The sequence below is a fragment of the Python bivittatus genome, unplaced genomic scaffold, assembly GCF_059951505.1.
Source record: "Python bivittatus isolate LINGU-HERP-01145 unplaced genomic scaffold, Pbiv_v1 ctg000140_np1212, whole genome shotgun sequence".
NCBI classification, from domain to species: domain Eukaryota; kingdom Metazoa; phylum Chordata; class Lepidosauria; order Squamata; family Pythonidae; genus Python; species Python bivittatus.
In genome coordinates, this window is record NW_028277043.1 from 1,685,047 (window position 1) to 1,704,686 (window position 19,640).

Here is a 19,640-nt window from a genome sequence, read left to right on the forward strand (position 1 = left end):
AATTAAATATACACAAACATGAGCAGAGGTTGTGGGCTATACAGAAGAGGCTCCCACTGGGAATAAGACTGCCAATCCAATGAAGCTGCAAAAATTGTCTCCTACTTACACAAGAGAACTGAGAGCTGCCTGTCCTAGATGATGCTGTTGCCAGGCAGAAACTTGTCCTAATGACAGCATTCCTGGGGAGTTAAACCCCTGCAGGGCTGACAGGTCTGCACTAGTCAAGGAGTAATCTGAAACAGGAGAGAAAAATACAAACCATTTTATACTAAATATTCACAGAAAAGTTTAAGCTTTTTATTTTGTATATTCATGGACAGCTTGCCAACAGCCAAAACAACTGTTAGGTCCTAGATACTGCTTTTAAAGGATTAGGTAAATTTGTACTAAAATGCAAGCCAGGCTAATTTGTCCCCCATCTCTAAGGATTAACTCTCATGTTTTGTTTTGTTTTTGTTTTTTTGCTCAAGGAAAAATGTATGGGCAGGTTACTTGGGATGCTGAAACACTGGAAGTCTGTAAGATCATCTTTAATTTATGAGCAGATGCAGAGTCCTTGATACAAGTCTTATACAAGAAATTCAGGTGGACTCCCATGAGGAAAACAAGATTATCTGAAATAGTAACATGGTCCTGTTAATTTCTTCAAGAGCAAGCCCAGAGGGATCACACTATCCAACTTTTTATATTTACATACAATTTTATGAATCAAAAAACAGCCAAGGATTCAAATCTTATTAGCAATATTATTTAAAGTATCATTTACTCTGCAATTAAGCCTTCAAAAAGCTCCCTAAATAGCTTACAAATATCAGTAATAAAATTAGTTCCTGCTCTCATTACAGTAAGAAGGAAGGAAGGAAGGAAGGAAGGAAGGAAGGAAGGAAGGAAGGAAGGAAGGAAGGAAGGAAGGGAGGGAGGGAGGGAGGGAGGGAGGGAGGGAGGGAGGGAGGAAGCAAGGAAGGAAGAGGGGATGTGGAAGAAGTGGGGGTGGGGTAGAGATCAGACACCAACTCTAAAGAATACCAATTAAGATGCAAACAGGTAGCCCATCTGAAGATTAGTGGTAGGTAAGTTGAAGGCAGGTGCCTGATTCTAGTTCCAGAAGTAAGGGAACAAAGATTCTCCCACCCCCACCTTTTTGGGGGACTGCAGCCTTATGGAATGGATGTCTCCAGTGCTCGATTCCTGGACTAAATATTAGGTTTTTAAAATCAGGAAATGGTACTTAAATAGTTGTCACTTCTGATTAACATGCAGGAAGCTATTTCACTTCATGATCGTCACTTCTTTTTCTCTCACATATGGAAGGAGAGGGAGCTGCAAACACTTTTCAGCACTTAATCACTTTGTAATACTGTTCCCTTTGCCTCTTGGGGAAAGAAAGGGATAAAAATGGGTTCCTGTGAAAGAGCAACAATTTACATTGCAGCTTTGTTTTTTATCCATTAGTTACTGGCTAGACAACTTTCTCCATGGGCTTGGGGGCACATGGAGATTTCTGAGCATATATGCCAGGAACTACACCACGTACATTGGGGGAATCATAATATTTAACTGCTGTGATGAAAGAACCATTGCTCCATTTCCTTGTTTCAGAGGAAAGCTCATGTCCCCAATTCATCTATATAAATTTTCAGATAAAGTTCCCCAAGTAATTTCCTCTCTAGCATTTACCAAACCTCTCCCATATACTACTCTACTATACATGAATTTTAGGCAGCTGTGAGTTTTTAGTGATGCTATTGTTTATTATGTGTTACACTGGGCTATTTGGTTTAAAATATTTGCATTTCTGTGAACTATTCCACGAAGAGCAGCACATACCTCTGAGCAATAATTCAATATTCATGACTTTGGTTGGAAACCACTGAATGTAGCAAAGACGGGATTCTCTAAAGGCTTAGAATCCTCTGAATGCAGCATCCATTTAGAAAACAGAGGAGGGGAGATGAAGAGCCAACAAGTGTGCAACTTACCAGTATTGTAAGCTGTAGGCATAGCGGAATACACCAGTCCCTGCGGGGGCAAGCTTGGAGTTGTCACAGATACAACTGGTGTTGCAAGAGGTTGCGTGGACTGAGAACTACTTAACCGCTGTGTGTTCTGTAAATTGTTACCAAAAATGAAAGTGGTCAACAAATCAAAGAGTGTATAGTGAATTCAAACATGCATTGAACAGATACAGACTCTGAGGTTCTTTTCTTCTAGTTCTCTTATTAAAGCAAATCAAATCAATCTCTATTGTGGTAATTAACTAGCACATTTCTTTTATTAATAATGATAGCATCACAGAATTGAAAGGGGCCATTTGGCTGAGAACCGGAACTGAGTTCAACACCCACCTCAATGAAGGAATCCAAATTAAAGCATCCATCATGGCTGTCCAGCCTCTGTTTGAGCACATCCAGTAAAGGATCTGGGCTCTAATATGTTTTCTAACATTCAACCAGAATAACAGTTGAATACATTTCAGGGAGGGAAAAAAATTAAACCATCGTGATTTAGTGACTAGAATGATGACTTAGTCAAGATATGAAGAGACAAGACTGCCTTTGGACTCATTCCTGGAAACTCTGTCTTCCTAGGACTGTTGGGATCATCAGAGAAAAAGTGCATTACATAATACTTTGACATACGGTTTTGGGAAAAATTGCTGATAAAATATAACTGTCTAAATAAATGAATTTCAAGTCCTTTCCTCTCCCCAATATTATTTTTCTAATTCCAGCCCTTTCAAATTGCTATACTGATGACATCATACTAAATTGCCTAAATTGACACAGGAAGTTGGTCCTTGGTAGGCATAGTATGTTGTATCGATAAAACAAGGCTCCACAGCACTTAAAACCTTTGTTCTGGGCAATAGTATAGCTTGAACCAGTTTGGGGGGTTTAGTTCCAATGCTAAATGACCTAGTTGTCTGGAGGAGGCCTTGCCATTTTTCCACGGGCTGATTCTAAGAAGAGCTATACCACCAGAGGGCAATCTCCTCCTGCAGAACGCGTGCCACAAATGGATGTTTACCCTTGTATGTGAAAACAGAGAGCTACTTCAAAATACATTTCGACACATTAAAACAGTCCGCAGACATGCCCTTTCCCTTACAATAAATGGATACATGCAATTTGCATGCAATTGATAATTAGGACACTGTTTACGGGAAAAGAATATAAATATACACAGGCATCATTTGAACAGATCACTGAAACCTACGTGTTCCCGTTTTATATTTGTGGGGTGCAATTCATAATGCTTCATCTACAATACACGGATTTTAAATTGGAAAGAACATGGTACTGTGTACAATCCCATCAATAAGCAAAATGCATTCTGTGACTTGCTAGCATATCACCTAACCCTTTCAGTTTCTATCTATGAAATGGGAATATCTTAAATTCTAACCAATAGGATATGGTAAAGAAGAAAAATGCTATAATAGTTTCTTATCCCTAAGCTTTACAGATAGGTATAATTTGACAGAGGACAATAAATAAAAGGCCTCAATTCATTTTAAAAAATCCATTTAACGAAATGTAATCAACAAGACGATCCTACTACATTTTTCTTAGAAGATGCTGATTATCTACATCCATTTTAGTTTCTGTTCTGACCTGGTTATGGGTCAGAATTGTCCTGAGTTGTCTTGATGGACTATTTCCATTGGGAATCAGATAATCGCAGTGTTACTTTCTTTTGGTATCACTGATATTCTCCTGGAGCAGCTCTGGATCATGCAATGGTTCTACTCTTATCTATAGAGCAAGTTCCAGAAAAAGACACTAGAAGACTGTAGCTCAGCCTGCTGGTAGTCTTGCTGAAAGGTGCCTCAGGAAATACTTGTCTCCAGAGCTATTTAATCCCTGTATGAAACCACTGGGTACAGTCAGCAGAGGATTTAGAGTCATCAGCATGCTGTTAATGTTTTCTTCTCCTCCTCCTCCTCCTCCTCTGAATCAAGAGTGGTCTTGAATAAACTGCACTGGTAAGCTGGATGCAGATGCATCCTGATACCCGGAAGTATTTCAAGCTCAGAACAAAGTGTTTCAAGCTTGAAATGCTTCCAAAATTTTTGAAACAGCCTGTTACGTTCAGAACTGCTTTGCCCTTGAAACAACTGTTCCAAAATTGAGCCAGGCATTTCAAATTCAAGATGGTTCAACTTCAAAAGACTATGCACAACAGTACCAGTATCGCAGCTGGCCCAGAATGTGGCAGTACATAATGACTTGGGCCTTCTCGTGCCCTGCATTTACCCCTTGGTTGAAACTACTGACTGCCCATTTGTCTCTGAGATCACCTGAAAGCTGCTTATGGTCTTGCATAAAGCTTTATAAGGCTTATGACTGAGCTACATACAGGACCACCTACACCCAAACTAGTCTGCTCCACACTCTTCACTCTATAGGGTATCTTTTATGGGTCCCTCAAGGGAGATGTTCTGCCATCAGTGATAAATTCAGATTTCTCCATGGTGAACCCATATTATGGAATAAGTGGCCAAGCGAACTGAAGTACAATCCTTCCTTACCAGAGTTCAGAGGGAACTCGGAGTATTTATTTCCCTAAGCCTTTTAGGTTTCATATTTACCATTCCTTTTTTATTTTTAATGCGCTTTAGTACCTTGTAAGTCACTTCAACCCAATTAATTGACTGATCGATTAAAAGGATCTTTTAAATCTTTAGCATTTCAAATATATTGTGAAAACAATTACATACAGAGAATTAGCACACCGATAACCTCCACTAGATATATTAAACAAAATACTTTTGTCTAAAAACATACATCTACTATGTAACTGGATGCATTTAACAAGACACAGGAGAAAAAAACCACGCAAAAACCATGCTGTCATGCAAAAAAAGCCCCATATCAGCAACTCATTGGGTTTAAATTAATTGATAAAAAGCATCAAAATACTTATTATCTGTGTCTTTTACACAGGTTTATCAAGATGCAGACTTTTCTGAAATGTTGTAATGTTGATAAACATTCTTTTAGGGGTACTTTTAAGGCCAGAATAGGGTGGACAAAAGAGACTAAGTCATATATGTTTTGTGAAAACTCTTTTTGAGAGTAAGCCTTTTCCACTAGAAAAAGACAGCTTGCAATTGTAGTTTCATTTGGTAAACAGGGAATCCCCTTGTGGCTTCCTTCTCTTGTAGAGCATGAAATTAACTTTATCTCTAGAATGGTGAGCTCATCAGGAGTGATGTAATCTCCAAGAAGGAAAGCAGCAGCCCAAGATCTGTCTCAATATTTGTAGAACTTTGTAGGCCAAATCTCTATCTCGAAACACCGACATATCTGAGCCATAGTTCGAGGCGCCATTTAAGGATATTTCCCTGATGTTGCTGTTAGAGGTTTGGTTCCAATGTTCCCCTTTTAATTAAAAAGGAAAAAAAAAAAAGCTTCTTGTTTAACGTGTATTGATTTCTCTTATTTGTTTTTTCTCTTCAACAAAGGGAACATTGGTATAGTTACATACATAGTTCACATGAAAGCTCTTCGGATTTTGATGTTTCATACCAAGTAAGAACCCAGACTCACCAACTCCAATTCATCCTCCTCCGACTGTTCTCAGCAAATAAGAGGAATAATAAAATTACTAAGAATTGTATTCCAGAATAGAAGAGTCATGTTGGGGCTTGAAAAGCTAGCTATATTTAGTCTCACTAGTATTTTGAATTTACATAGAGTATCACATGTAACAGCATAATTCAAGAAACCTAAATCAGCCAGTTTGGCAAAGATTCTACTTACAACTGGTCTAGATCCTATGCGAGCAAACTAATGCTGTTGTACTATTCTGACAGAGAACACTAATTTATTATGTTTAGCATAATTAATGTTACTCCAGTTAAGCCAATTTGGCAGCTGGCAATCCCAGATTGCATTCAGTGCTAAAAATTTAGTGGATCAACTAAGTTCAAACTCTAATTAAATGGGGACAAATAGGAACAACCTGAAAGTTTAGAGCCTAGTTTGTGGGAATAAGAAAAGTAAGTGGAAATTGCAGAGCTGACAAATGGTACCCTTCACAGACCAGATGGCTCAAGGTCAAAAGTTAAGCTTCAACCCCCCTGTCATCTGTCTACCCCTTGAGAAAGTAAAGCCTAAAGTTATGAGTCAATACTTGGTTTTAGCTCAGATGCTATGCCAAGATTCCAATGCCTTGCATAATTCTTCACTTTTTCCTATGACTGGAAACATTATATACACAAAGTACTGCATTTACATTGATAAAAGCAATCAGCTTTTCTCAGTATATACCTGCAAATAGCCCCAAGTAGCTATAAACTTGAATGTATATATAACACTGCTCTATATTAGAATATATTGTGCCATACTTCTTCCCACAAGAGGAGATGACCACCGGCTTATCCGTTAGAATTTTAAGAATTAAACAAATACATGGTGGTTATATCTAACTGACAGCAACATTCTTCAAGATTAGGTGCTGGGAACTGGAGATGGGAAATAGGGGAGGGCCCTTGTTTTCATAATGCCCTGATTGTGAGCTTCTGAGAAGCAGTTAGTCGACTGTGGTGTGAAACAAAATGCAGGACTACAGATAACTCTGATCTGTACTGGCAGGGATTTTCATGTTCTTTGTAATTTTATGTATCTAAAATTAACATCAAGTGGATAAGCAAATCATTTAATACAAACAAAGAGAAAAGGTATTCTAATGGGAATAACTTAGAGAGTTGTGTTAAGAAATGTTAGTGCATGTTTTTTTATTCATACTATGTTTCACTGGATAGAAAATTAAGGAAGATTGAGTAGGGCATTGACTCTGCCTTTGAAGTTATCACTTCAAGTCCCCTTTTGAATTAAAGTCAAATGAACAGCCAAGAAAATGAGCAATTAGCAGCATTCACACAAACAAAATAAAGCACACACCATTCCTCAGAATGGTGGGATTCTGAAAAATAGATCCTGAAATATTCTTGAAATATGATACTTATCAAGGTCAACTCATGAGGTCGTATACATAAAGAATGGCATGAATAATACAAAAATATGATAGATTTCAGAGCAACTGCTACTAAGCCATACCGAAGTTTAGTACCTAGAGCACCTTCCCCATATAGAATCTTCCAGGTGGATTCTCAGAATTCTCAAGCATTATGGTAAGGTAATAGGTTGCAGAAGTCTAGACTAAAAAGACTTCTGCACTATTGTGGGTCATTTCCCCCTGCAAAGAAGTGCTGCTTCTTAATTCTTAGCATGTGAAGGTACCCTCAAGTACAGGACCAAAACAGTATTTGAGACAATGTTTTTGCCCACAGAGTCAGCAAGTGCACTTTTAAACCCCTCTAAGAATACAGTACATGCACAAATAGTCAGAAGGAAAACCTTACCAATGGAGGCATCATGCCTTTGCTAGACGGAGGAATGACAACCCGGAGATCTGGTTTGCGACTGTTCATTCCAAGATTGCCCCCACCAGGAGGAGGGGGAGATTTTGTAGGCATCACTTTGCTTAAACCATTCCCACCACTGGTGCTGCTAAGCAGGCCTGGTGATGCTCGTGAATTCACAAAACCATTTCCTAAGGTAGGAGATAAAGAAAAAGGGAAGAGGATTGACAGAAAAATATTGATATTTTTATCAATCAATATATGAACATTTGATTCTTGTAATTATTACTTTTAGGAGAGCTCACGAAGATAGAACCTTAGAGATCTTTGGAAACTGCCTCACAAAAAATCAAGAAAGGTACAGAAACACCTACCTACAAGACAACTTCATTGTTCTCTAAATTATTTTTATTGATCAATGGCTGAAATAAAGTTTCTTTCTTGTTCTCTAAATTCAGTTTCAAGACATGATTGTTATGTTCTGAACATTCACCTCATGTCCAACAATGACAGGTTCGAACAGCCTAGAACCCACAACTGCATGCCCTTGAAAACTTCCAAGAGAATCTGCAACTCACAGGGGTACCGAAGTCTGATGAACAATACTACATAGGAGAAACAAGTGCCAAAAATTATAAGTAAGGAGAACCATGCTTCAGGGAAAGATACATGAGTTGAAAGAGATGGAATGGTGAGAAAGATGTCCTAATGTCTGCTTTTTTAACACAGTATTTAAAGATTCTTTATGAGCCTTACCTAACAAATGGTCTTTCATACCCTCATACAACTACAGGCCAATATTCCTGCTGGTGGTAGGAATATCAGGTAGATCTTGGCTTATATTATCTCTGAAAAAGTAGTCCACAAGATACTTTCAACCAATCCATTAGACTTCTATGGAGCCCAAAGGGATTGCTGTCAATAAATACAATGTGCATGGCTCGGGGCTTCACTTTGCAGTTTGCCAGCTTTCTGAAAATCACCTCTAATAAAAGAAATTTTAAAAAGTCGAATGGGACAGGGGGACAGATAAACAGAATGGAAAATATATAGAAGCACACTGGTAGGCATGGAAAATATGCTTGGCTACCCCTGTGCTATTTACATTCAGCAGCACAATATACAGGTGCTGCCTCTTAATGCCAGTCAGCCTGTAATAAGGCCTCCCTCATCAGTGATTTAATCCTTGATGAGAGGGTCAACCTAGCATCTATCACTGAGACCTGGCTGGATCCAGAAGCGGGGGCTGCCCTTTCGGAGTTGTGCTCAATTGGGTTTCAGGCATGGCATCAGCAGACATCCCAGGTTAGGGCTACCCTTGAAGAGCATCCAAAAGCTTCAGCTGGTACAAAATGCAGTGGCATGGGCAGTTATGTGTGCCCCTAGAAGGGTACACATTACACCTCTGCTCCATGAGCTGCATTGGTTACCAGTTTGCTTCTGGGTCTAATTCAAGGTGTTGGTTTTGATCTTCAAAGTCCTTCATGGCATGGGGCCGGATTATTTGAAGGACTGCCTCTCCTTGATTACATCTACCCGTCCCATCGGGTCTGGCAGAGAAGATATGCTGTGGGTCCTGTCTGTCATGGAATTACATTTGACGGGTCCCAGGAGGTGGTCATTCTCTGCCATGGTGCCCACCTTGTGGAATCTTTTCCCCCTGGAAGTGAGGTTAGCTCCATTCCGCAAGTCCCTCAAGACCTGGCTATGTGATCAGGCCTGGGGGTTCCAGGGACCAGGGAGATTTTGCGATGGCTTCCTTACTGTGGTTAACACCATCCTCTCTTGTTCCGTGTGGTTTTTTTTATAGTTTTTATAGTTTTAATAATGACTGTTTTATATGTAGAACCGTCATTTAAAAGAAAACCAATAGTTTTCTTTTAAATTGAGTGTTGTACACCACCCAGAGCTACTGTTTTGTGAGATGGGGGACTATATAAATATGATAAAATAAAATAAAAATAAAATAAAATAAAATAAAATAAATACAGTGATAATTGTTGAGTAAGTACAGTGGCCACAAATCACAAACTTTGTTCTCTAACTGTTCTCTGAAGATACCACATTTCCTGCTCAGGAAAATAATGTAACTCCTGCCATGCTTTTTTTCCCACTCCTAATCAGCATTTATTCAATTGCTGAAGGTATTAATAGGCTTGTAAGAACAATGGTGCTATTGTTGTTTAGTCTGGTTTGATTTTTTGGATAAACTCAAAGGGAGAAGCCCCAAAACATGCCTTGAAGATTATGACTGATTAGGGACCAAAAAGTACTAACTGTTGCTAACTGAAGACACAAAATGAGTCAGCTGCTAAACAGCCTGGAATCAGAGTTGGTTGATCATAATTCTTGGTTTGTTAATATAACTTCCCTAACATGCACTAAAACTACTCCATTCAGCTCCCACATTTATTATAATACGCCATTTTTAAAAATTTACTCAAAAGTTCAATTTGGCAGTTTTCTTACCACAACTAGAACTATGCATGGAATTTTCTGTTAACAACTAGAAACCAGATCAAAGTATTCCATTTGTCCCATTTTATAACATAGAGTTCATATTAAATACGGAGGTGTGCAAAAATCAGAAACTTACTGTGTACTCCATGTTCTTAAGTAAATTAGTAAAGAATTTACAGATCAATTACATATTTAAATGAGGGAGATTCAACACTTCCAAAGCTTTGTGTTCTTAGCGAACACTGTCTACATCCATGTCTATTAAAGAACATTTGAATTTTCAATTCTTAAGCATATTCCAAGATCTACACTGGGCAAAAGAACTGAAGATCTGGAATACACTTAGTTATGGGGAAGACCAAATATGAAAACTAAGCTGCCTTTCAGAAAAGGTTGCTTGCCTAATAATAAGGATTACCTAATAAAATTACCAAAGCACTCGGGACATACCTGTATTAACAACTGAACACAATAGGTACAGTTAGTGTCTAGGAAACTTTCGAGGTCGATGAAAATGTTTTAACTCAATAAACAACTGAACGTACAAAAATATTTTCATCCTAAAATTAAACACACTTAAGATATTATTATTTTATTCCTCATATACTGTATGCTTGAACTGCAAATATTACTTTGTGCTCTTGGATAAATGAAAAATCCCTGTGACTTATTAAAAAATATAGGTCCAGGAATACTTTTATAACCCGAAGTATTTGGATTAATGCTGAACAAGGGCCTACGAATATAAATGTGCCTAGGGCCTACATGTTTCTTAATGTAGCCCTAATCCTGGAAAACAGTTTGAAAACCACAGAACAGTTGCCCATATCGGATTGCATATGCACCTATAAATAAAAAATAGCCCCAGAACATCCATTACTTTTATTTGCATACCACTCTGTATAAAAAGCTATCTTTATTTTATTTGGACACATAAGTAGGTAGGATTCACACATTGCTATGTTAAGTATACCGAATGTTTTTTTCCTATCATCCTGTATAACTTTTTGTAATTTTTTTTTTTTTTGGTCTTGTCTAAAGTGAAGCTATACCAAAATTACAGATTAAAATCATTTCACAAATGTTTGGCTCCAATAAGCTTGGCAACCACGGTTGGGGAAGATTGTCCTATATCATCATTATATCTAACCACAGCTGGGCCATGTCTGAACACGACGACACACACAAAATGCTCTAACATGGCTTATTTTGCTTAGTGATATATGAGAATGTGGCCTCTGTGAAAAGCATGGTACATGACTCAGCATTATGTCTGAACCAGACAGCTATAGCTTGTTCAACAGGTTTAGTGTGATGTGTAATATCACATGAATCTGAATGGTTTTAACAAATCACAGTTAAGATTAACTTCATTTTAGGATTCAAAGGTAATACTAAGCAGTGGCCAATAGGGCCCGACAGTAGAAAGGAGACAGAACATGAGCCCAAAGATGTTGAACCTTGGTCTCATAATGTTATGATGAATCCAGCCTATGAAGCTAGTTTGAGCAAACCATAGTTAACTACAATTTGTCTACACATTTATACTACAAGTAGCTGTGGTTAATTCAAAATAGAAGCACAAAGTTCAAGTTTTTTTGTAGCTGCATTTAGAGGGATGCAAACCTATTTTTTCCAACAAAGCTGTTGTTACAATGTAAACCCAACTCATTAGCCCAAGTCTTCCTTTTCTTTCAGGTTTCTCTGTAACATCTGCACTTTTCTATCTTGGCATGAATTTTAAGGAACTTAAAACAATACATCTCAAATTCTGCAAGGGATAGTGGAAATTAACAAAAATAAGCAAAATGAAGCAACACAAATTTAGTTGTGTAAATGCTTATATGTTGCTGGATCATTCACTCTAGCCAGTCCCTTTTGTAATTCCTTTCATATCTTGTGTTTCTTTCACCTAGATAATGTACAAATCTTTTATATTGTTTAGCTTTATGCAATAGTTATTATGAATCCTGTTTTCAATATTGTACATATGAATATCTTAACCATAAGGCTACCATTTCATCTTTCTAAAAGCAAGGTACAAATGTCCCTCAGAACCACAATTTTAAATGTCTGAACAACTGTACTATGGCTGTAGCTTAGCAACTGTATTGTACAAACTGTAAATAATCTTGCATGTGGAAGAACACACAGTAATTTTAACTAGTCTAAAAAGATGGGAATCTGGTCAAACATTTGTTTCTGTCCACACAAACACAAACACTCACACACAGACACAGAGATGGTTGGACCTGGGACAAAAATGAAGAGTCATAGAAGGCTGGTTGGCACACACAATCAACTGATAGGCAGTGTTTACATAACACATGCAACTGATTTTTAAGAAATTGATGCTAAGCATCTAACCCCATCTGTGCTCTCTGTTTATTATAAAATTAGTTGATGAAGACAACTTACAAAAGAAAATTCCTACGTAGATTGAGCTATTGCATCTAACTGTGCAGATTACGAGTATTTCTTTACGTCAAACCATCTCATCATAGCACCTTTCAGGGGTGTTGCTGCCTTTCACAAGGACGAGATAGACGACTATCTCAATCAGTCTATCAGTGTCTACTTCCTTTAGGCTTTAACTTAGGAGCTTCTGTAAACAGAACACATGGTACCACCTACTAATCTATGGCCACTTTCCATGAAATGGAGGTGAACATAAGCCCTCTTGAAATTTGTAGTATGCCTGTATTTCAAATTCTGGATTTTGAAGAAATGTGATGGGTGTGCTTATACAAGGGCTGTTGGGGAGCCTAGTCCATTCACAAAATGGCCGCCTACAGGCCACAATCAACTGCAAAACACTAATTATCAGGATGCTACTGGCTATTCACTCTAGCCACACACCCTGAACTCTCCCTATTATCTCAGTTTATCCTTTTTTTCCAGGGCAGGTTTGAAAGCAAGCCCCAGGCGGTAGCCATCCATCATTTCTGTTTCTTAAGAAAGCTTATAAAACCTGTTTGAGACCTAGGGGAAATAAAGAAGATGTCAAAGGCTGACACTTTGCTTTGTACCATGCCAGCTTCCCAGTTGGTATGAAATTGATACATACACACCCGGTATAATGAGCGAGGAAGGGCAGGGAGCCTGGCAGGCACCAAGGGGACTTCTCCAGAGAAACCGATGGACCTCTAGTTGCCATAATAGTTGACAATTAGAAGGGGGAGAAAATAAAGACATGTGCGCATCACAGTACTGAGCACTATGCATGTGCTTCAATTGTTCTCTTAACAGTGGAAATCCCCAAAAGGGATAGACACATTCAAACATCCTCTCACAATCTGAATTATTTGGGAAGCAAAGTACCATACACAGAATGGAAAGGCTTGCAAGAATGTACAGTAATACCATACTAGAAGCTTGCAACATCTATTTAGGAAAGCCTGCCTTTCAGTTTAAAAGGCAAAATACTGTATTTCACATGCTTACTTCTGTCAGCCAACCTGCTTAAAACAAGGCTAATTCAATGCAGCACTCCAGATCACTAAGATTATACCCTGCACTCACTCATGAATCTACCAGTGAGGTTAATTGTCCATTACAGGTTTCTGGTAACATCAGAGTCTATTTCTTCAGTGGAGTACATTAGAAACAGAATTTGGCAGCAATGGATACATCCACTGTAAACAACTGCTTGGAACTTGTATATTATTCAGAAGTTTTTCAGAACAGAGTCTGAAAGACCAAGCTCTACGCAAAGATACCTGAAGTAATCCCCCATTAATTGCAACAGGGATTTCTTCAAAGCAAGTGTGCTCATGAATATTGATTCAGCAGTTTGGTTTATCACAAAAATTACATCGGTGCCCAGAGCTAATCTTTTTTCTCCTTTTTTTTAACACTACCCTTCTTACTCTTTTCAAGTATGCAGGCAACTCATGAGTTAAAGCTGTTCTGCTTTTGCTTCCACACCCAATACAATCATTTCCTGAAGCCCTTCTTACAAGGGACCGTCAGTCTTGAAGAGAACATTTTATACCCTTTAATGGCACTGTAACACATAAGACCTTTCTCAACTGAATATTCTGTGCAGAGCTTTACTCACGCAGGCAGATTTATCTGACACCCTGCCAGAAAGCAGAGCCATTTTCTAGATAAGGCATCAGCATAGCAAGGACTCAGAATACAGTTTATCCTCTACACTCTAAGTGTTGCAGGGATTCTCTGTCTCTCATACGCAGACTTTGCAACTGTTTGCTCAAGTTGCAACAACTTCCTTACAACACAAGAATCTACTTAGACAGAAAAGTCTCTGTCCTTCATTAACTGACAAGATGCTTTAGCAGATGTACATGATGTTGAAACAAGAATATCAAATTATAAGTCAAATTGGAAGACTAAAGCATGGAATTTTTCTGCATAAGGTTAGAGGCCAGCAGCAGATAATGACTGTAAGATGATGTAATTGTCAGAGAGCTTCGTCAAAAGAAGTTCAGGCAACCCTTTCCATGCCAGCTCTCTCTTGTGCACAAGCAAAGCCAGTAATCTGCACCTTTAAGATACAAGTGCAAAAAAGGGAGAATGAGAAGAACACAAACTATGTACATCTGGACAAGCATTCAGAAAATGCAGAGACAAGTTTAATCATTCCCCAAAAGGTGCTTTTAACAAAAGTACTTTCATATTAAAAATAGTTCTACTGGATTGCATGGCATTTCTACAAATGTACTTGTTTTAAAACAAACTTGTCCACCAGGTTAAACAAATAGCATTTATTGCTGCCAGTTATTAGTTTATCCCAGAAAAACGTGTTGGCCTGCAAGATAATTTAAAGCCAAAACTAAAAATAGTAAGAACTTCGAGTATTTGTTATCTTCAAGCTTTTTAATATGGCCTTTATTCCTTAATAATCTATTATTAAAGTAACATAAAATGCTATATCCCAGCCCAGTAATTCACAATAAAATTGCAATACATCATTATGTTACAAGACACCTGATTGGAGAGGTCTTCATCTTTCAGTGTTCCTCTGAAAATGAATTAAAATTTGACAAAGAAAAAAAGTGAAGGTACATGTATTATAACCTATGCAATATAAAATTATAGAAAAGAAAGACTTTTAAAGCTTACAAATATATCCACTGTTAAGACTGATAATTAAATGATAAGTACTATTAATTGCTTCTCTGGTTAAAAATTAGGCTCCTTACGCAGCTTGTGCTAAAGACCAGAACAAAATATCTGCTTCACACAAACACTTTTGCCTGAATAGCTTACCACTAGCAATCAAAAGCCAGGTAAAATTGGAGCTACTTCAAAAGCTGTCCAGTTTTATCCATTTGTTGGGAAAAGATTTTTCATGCTGTGAAGCTCCAAATGAAATAGCTGTTTCTTAAGCTTTGTTGTTTAGAGATAGCATATGGCATGCTTTCCCACTCTGTAGTTGATATTAATCATGATGGATTGTTCCTTGGGGGTGGTGTAGATATATTCTTCTACAAACACAGAAGCTTTGCTGCTTCTGCCAATTCAAGCTAAAGAACAAGAGTCAAGAAAAGTCTTGAAAAGAGAGCTTTTCTAGTTAGCCTTGATGTCCGAAGGCATGAGCAGCTATTACTAAGTCTGATTTACTAAAAAGGGAAGGCAAATATTTGCAACTTTTGAACTTTTTCTTTCTTTCCAAAGGCTGCAAAGTGCATGGTAATGAAATTACAGGAAATGATTGGGTTGTCTTTTTGTTTATGGAGAATGGGGGTATTTTCTGTTAATGTAAAATAGATGTATTAAGTCTAGCAGATTTCTTAAGCCTACTAGAGGCTTGTTTTGGTTTAACTACTCCCTCCCCCATTGTACCAACATACTTCTACATCTATCACCAACTTCCAGTGGCACAACTGCCTGGGGAGGAAAGACTAGGGGGTTATGTATGAGCCAGACTGACCTTGACTGACTGACTGTCTTTCTATCTAGTCTTTTTCACATGAAATTGATGAAATCTGTTCATGCTGCTTTGTATTCCAGGCTAAGACACTGATCCAACCAAGTAAAATGTAACAGTACAAAGCTTCATTATACAGAGTTTGCAAGTTTATATTCAAGTAAGTATTACATCTCACATGATTTTAAAACTATTTTTCTTCCTCAGACCCTACACAATTAACTCCTTAACTTCATTTACAAGGCTGATATAAATGTTTATGCTTATTGTTCTGGGGACTAAGATGGCTGGCAAGCTATCAGGTTCTGAGTACTTGTTTAAAATATATTTAAAGTAACCTTCATCCAAATGAACAAGGAATGGGGAACCTATAACCTTCCAGGCAGCAAGGTTAATGATGAGAGATGATGGAAGTCGTAAATTGGCAATATCTGGAGGGTACATGGTCCCTACTCCTGCTATAGGGGTCCTTATAAATAAAATAAAAAAAGCATTTTATACAATGAAGTGGATTTTAAGCATTATTTATTATCAGTGTAATATTCAGATAGGATCAATATTTAAATGGAATGGATGAGCAGATAATTCTAGAAAATGGGTACCTGAGTATACAGTTTGATTCCTTTTATATTATTGTTATTTTACATAGCAACCATATGAAATGTTGAGTTAGTTCCCTATCAAATCAGAACTTATTTGCCTTTCAAACGTGGCAGCTGTCAGTCTCGCTCCTTTCCTATTCAACCCATCCTCAACAAACAGTTGCTGGTGATAAGCTCTCACTGGCTGCCAGTTTGGTCTTAGGTCCAATTTAAAGTGTTTAAAAGGGGCAGAATTACATTTTGGTGAACTAAAAAGCTACTAGTATTACCAGTCAGATTCAGAAGTAGAAGTTTGGCTTGCTAATCAATAATGCAACTAGGAACAAATACTAGATGCCCACAAGCACATTCTCTTCATCTCTTTCCTTGGGCAGTGTGATGTTTCTGAGTAGCTTAAAGTTTAGCTCTACAGTTTTTGAAATGTTATTTAAATGTTAAGCTACAGTTTGAACCCAACAGGAAATGATAGTTTATATAATACAGATCAGTATACCAAAAGGAAATATGAGCATATGGGCCTGATACTTGTTCCTGATTTGTTTCTTGGCAACCTGGATCATGTTGCCTGGTTTGTTATACTAAGCCAAGATTTTCAGAGTTTGTTGAATAAACCAACCTTGGTTGCAAATCATCATTTATGTCAATTGTAAACCAGGGTGTAGAGCAAACAATCATGGCTGGATTCATGCAACATGCTACACTAAATTCAAACCAACCATGTTATGACCTAGCAAAATGTATTAATTCAGCCACTGTCTTTTACAAAAGACTACAGAAACTGTACTCTGTGACTGAAATCTCACCTTAGATACAAAAGCACTAAACAACATAAAGGTAAACTATCACCCCTCCATGCCTAATTCCTATCTGGGAATAATACTACTGTATATTCAAGGTTGTTGTAAAGATTACCAAAAACATATTCAAACACTCAAGACCTGATTGCTTTTGATGCCCGAGTTAACAAATATTGCATAACAATTTAATGAACTGTACCTTCAAATACAGTGGTACCTCTAGTTACGAACTTAATCTGTTCCGTGACTCTGGTTGCAACTCGAGTTGGTCTCAAGTCGAGGTAAAGTTTCCCATAAGGTTCAATGTAAATACGGCTAATCCGTTCCGCCCTCCGAATTTGGTCGCACCACGAGGCAAATTTCCCCCATAAGGTTCAATGTAAATACGGCTAAACAGTTCTGAAACATATGCATTTTATTTTTAAACCTCAAAAACCTTCCAAGCGCCACAAAACACACCACAAGCCTCACCGAACGTCTCCTTGCTACTGCGATCTCGCCCACAGGAAGCCGCGACCGCGTGGCAGCAGGGAAAATGGCCGCAGATCCGGTTCGTAAGTAGAGGTGGAGTTCACATGTCGAGGTAAATTTTTGGGGCCGGAGCTGATCGTATCTTGAAAAATTTGTAAGGAGGGGCGTTCGTAACTAGAGGTACCACTGTATATACAAGGCTCAGATCTAAAATGTTGGTAAAATCAACCAGTTTTGCAAAATGCCAGAACAAACTTTAAAGCAGAAAGAATTGGGTTTCCCACATTCAATGGGCCAAACGTATCTTCAGTTTTACATATGTAATATCCAAAGCACTTCCAACCCTACACATATATACTCAAAGACCTGTTTCTGAATATCAATGGCAGGAAGGATCAATCTCCTTCCCAGGAGAGATTCTATGCTCTTCATTCCAGGCTAGCTGATCCTTCACCACCAAGTGATACTGGGAGTAGGCAAGTAATATTGGCAGCAGGTGTTCATGCCATCTTCCGGTAATCTGAGAATTGGAACACAGATGCCTCCACACTGACTGAAGCAAACAGCACACCTCCCTACTGTCAACAAGTACCAAGGGAAAAAATAATCACCCTTCAAAGTCAAGCTCACATGCAAGCCCACAGATTCTGTTCCCCTTTTCTGATCATTGCTCTCCTTAATTAATATATACAAAGTAATGCATCCTGTACTGTGACAAAAACAAAAAGCCACTGGCCCACAAGAAGCACCAAAATATAAAAACAAAGGGATAGTAATATCTTACAAGAATCAAAGGGTTAAAATTTAAGGTAGCTATTTTCTAAACACACTTACTTTGATTCAGGTACACAAAAACTTGCATGCCCAAGCCAACACTAGAACAAGCAAACATCTTCTCAAAAAGAAACAATTTTGTTGTCCACTAAGGTTTGCTTTCTTTAGAAAGCGCTTAAGTATCATGTGACCAATTATACTTTTTGTGATAGTGAAGATACAAAGATTTAAAACTTACCCACTGGACTGGAACCAGTTCCATTTGGCACTGAGAGATCTGTGGTGGTCAACATACCACCTAATTAAGCAATAAAGAGAAAAAAAAGATACATATTACATTCCATCTAATATACTCAATGGAGAGAGCACAATGTGGAAGTTTGTAGGAATTTATTTACAGAATAAGTCTTACTTGCACTGCCTGTACTTGGTGGTCTCTGAGGACCTCCAGGTGATACATTTCGATGCAACGAAGCTTGAGGAGGAGTTAGCATGGTGGGATCTGTCAAGGTAGAACTTGCTGCCAAGGCTGGGGATACAAGAGAACTCCCAGGGCTACTATAGCTTAAAGAATTGGGGCTGGATACAGGAACAGTGACCGACATTGAGAAGTTCTGCGGAGGCAACCCAGGCTGGAAAGGGGGGGGGGAATTATGTGAGACAGAAAAGTACAACTTTTGAAATCTTAAGTTGTAATCAAGTTAGAATACTAGCTTTGATATTTATAAAACGTATAGATCATAAATATTGTTTAATGCAAAGTACTGGTATCTGTTACATACAACTACTCAAAGTTTCAAAATTAGTTAAGAAATGAAGAGCTTTTAATTACTTCAAATTCATCACTTTAAGATATGGTTTATTCAACATTGCAAGTAGAAAATGAAATATGTTAATTGATATTCACATGTTACATTCAAGCAAACATTTAAAGAAAAACATATTTGCTTTAAAAAAATCCACAAACTGTAAGTTGTACTGCTACCATCAGAAATATCATGCAGATAAAAGTACACTACTCACAAAAACTCTCTAATACCTATTTTATTTTTAGCAGTTGAACATAAATTTGATTTCATACATTAAAAGTTTAAAAGTTCCCGAGGGGCTAATAAAATGTTAGTGTATGTTATGATATTGTAACAGTATTCATGTGTGAGGGAGAGCACGCATTAGTTTGTGGAAGGAATGTATTTGAAAGAATGTTGCACTAAAGTCATCTACACACAGATAAACTTTATAAGCCTTTCTATTTATAATGCTCCCTTATG

General features: G+C 37.9%; 1 protein-coding gene across 7 annotated transcripts in view; it reads right to left on the minus strand.

The window, feature by feature from the left end:
- Positions 1 to 19,640, minus strand: part of MEF2A (myocyte enhancer factor 2A) — a 77,759-nt gene that overhangs the window by 7,187 nt on the left and 50,932 nt on the right. For 3 of the 7 annotated variants that reach the window (XM_088136422.1, XM_088136423.1, XM_088136424.1), the window contains 5 exons: positions 18,782 to 19,001; positions 18,608 to 18,667; positions 7,373 to 7,563; positions 1,983 to 2,109; positions 110 to 236 (listed from right to left, as the gene is read on the minus strand). In XM_088136422.1, the coding sequence (XP_087992548.1) occupies positions 110 to 236; positions 1,983 to 2,109; positions 7,373 to 7,563; positions 18,608 to 18,667; positions 18,782 to 19,001 (725 nt within the window). Of the gene's footprint in view, positions 1 to 109; positions 237 to 1,982; positions 2,110 to 5,534; positions 5,580 to 7,372; positions 7,564 to 18,607; positions 18,668 to 18,781; positions 19,002 to 19,640 lie in introns of all 7 variants that reach the window. The other 4 variants (XM_088136420.1, XM_088136421.1, XM_088136418.1 and 1 more) reach the window with 2 other exon arrangements.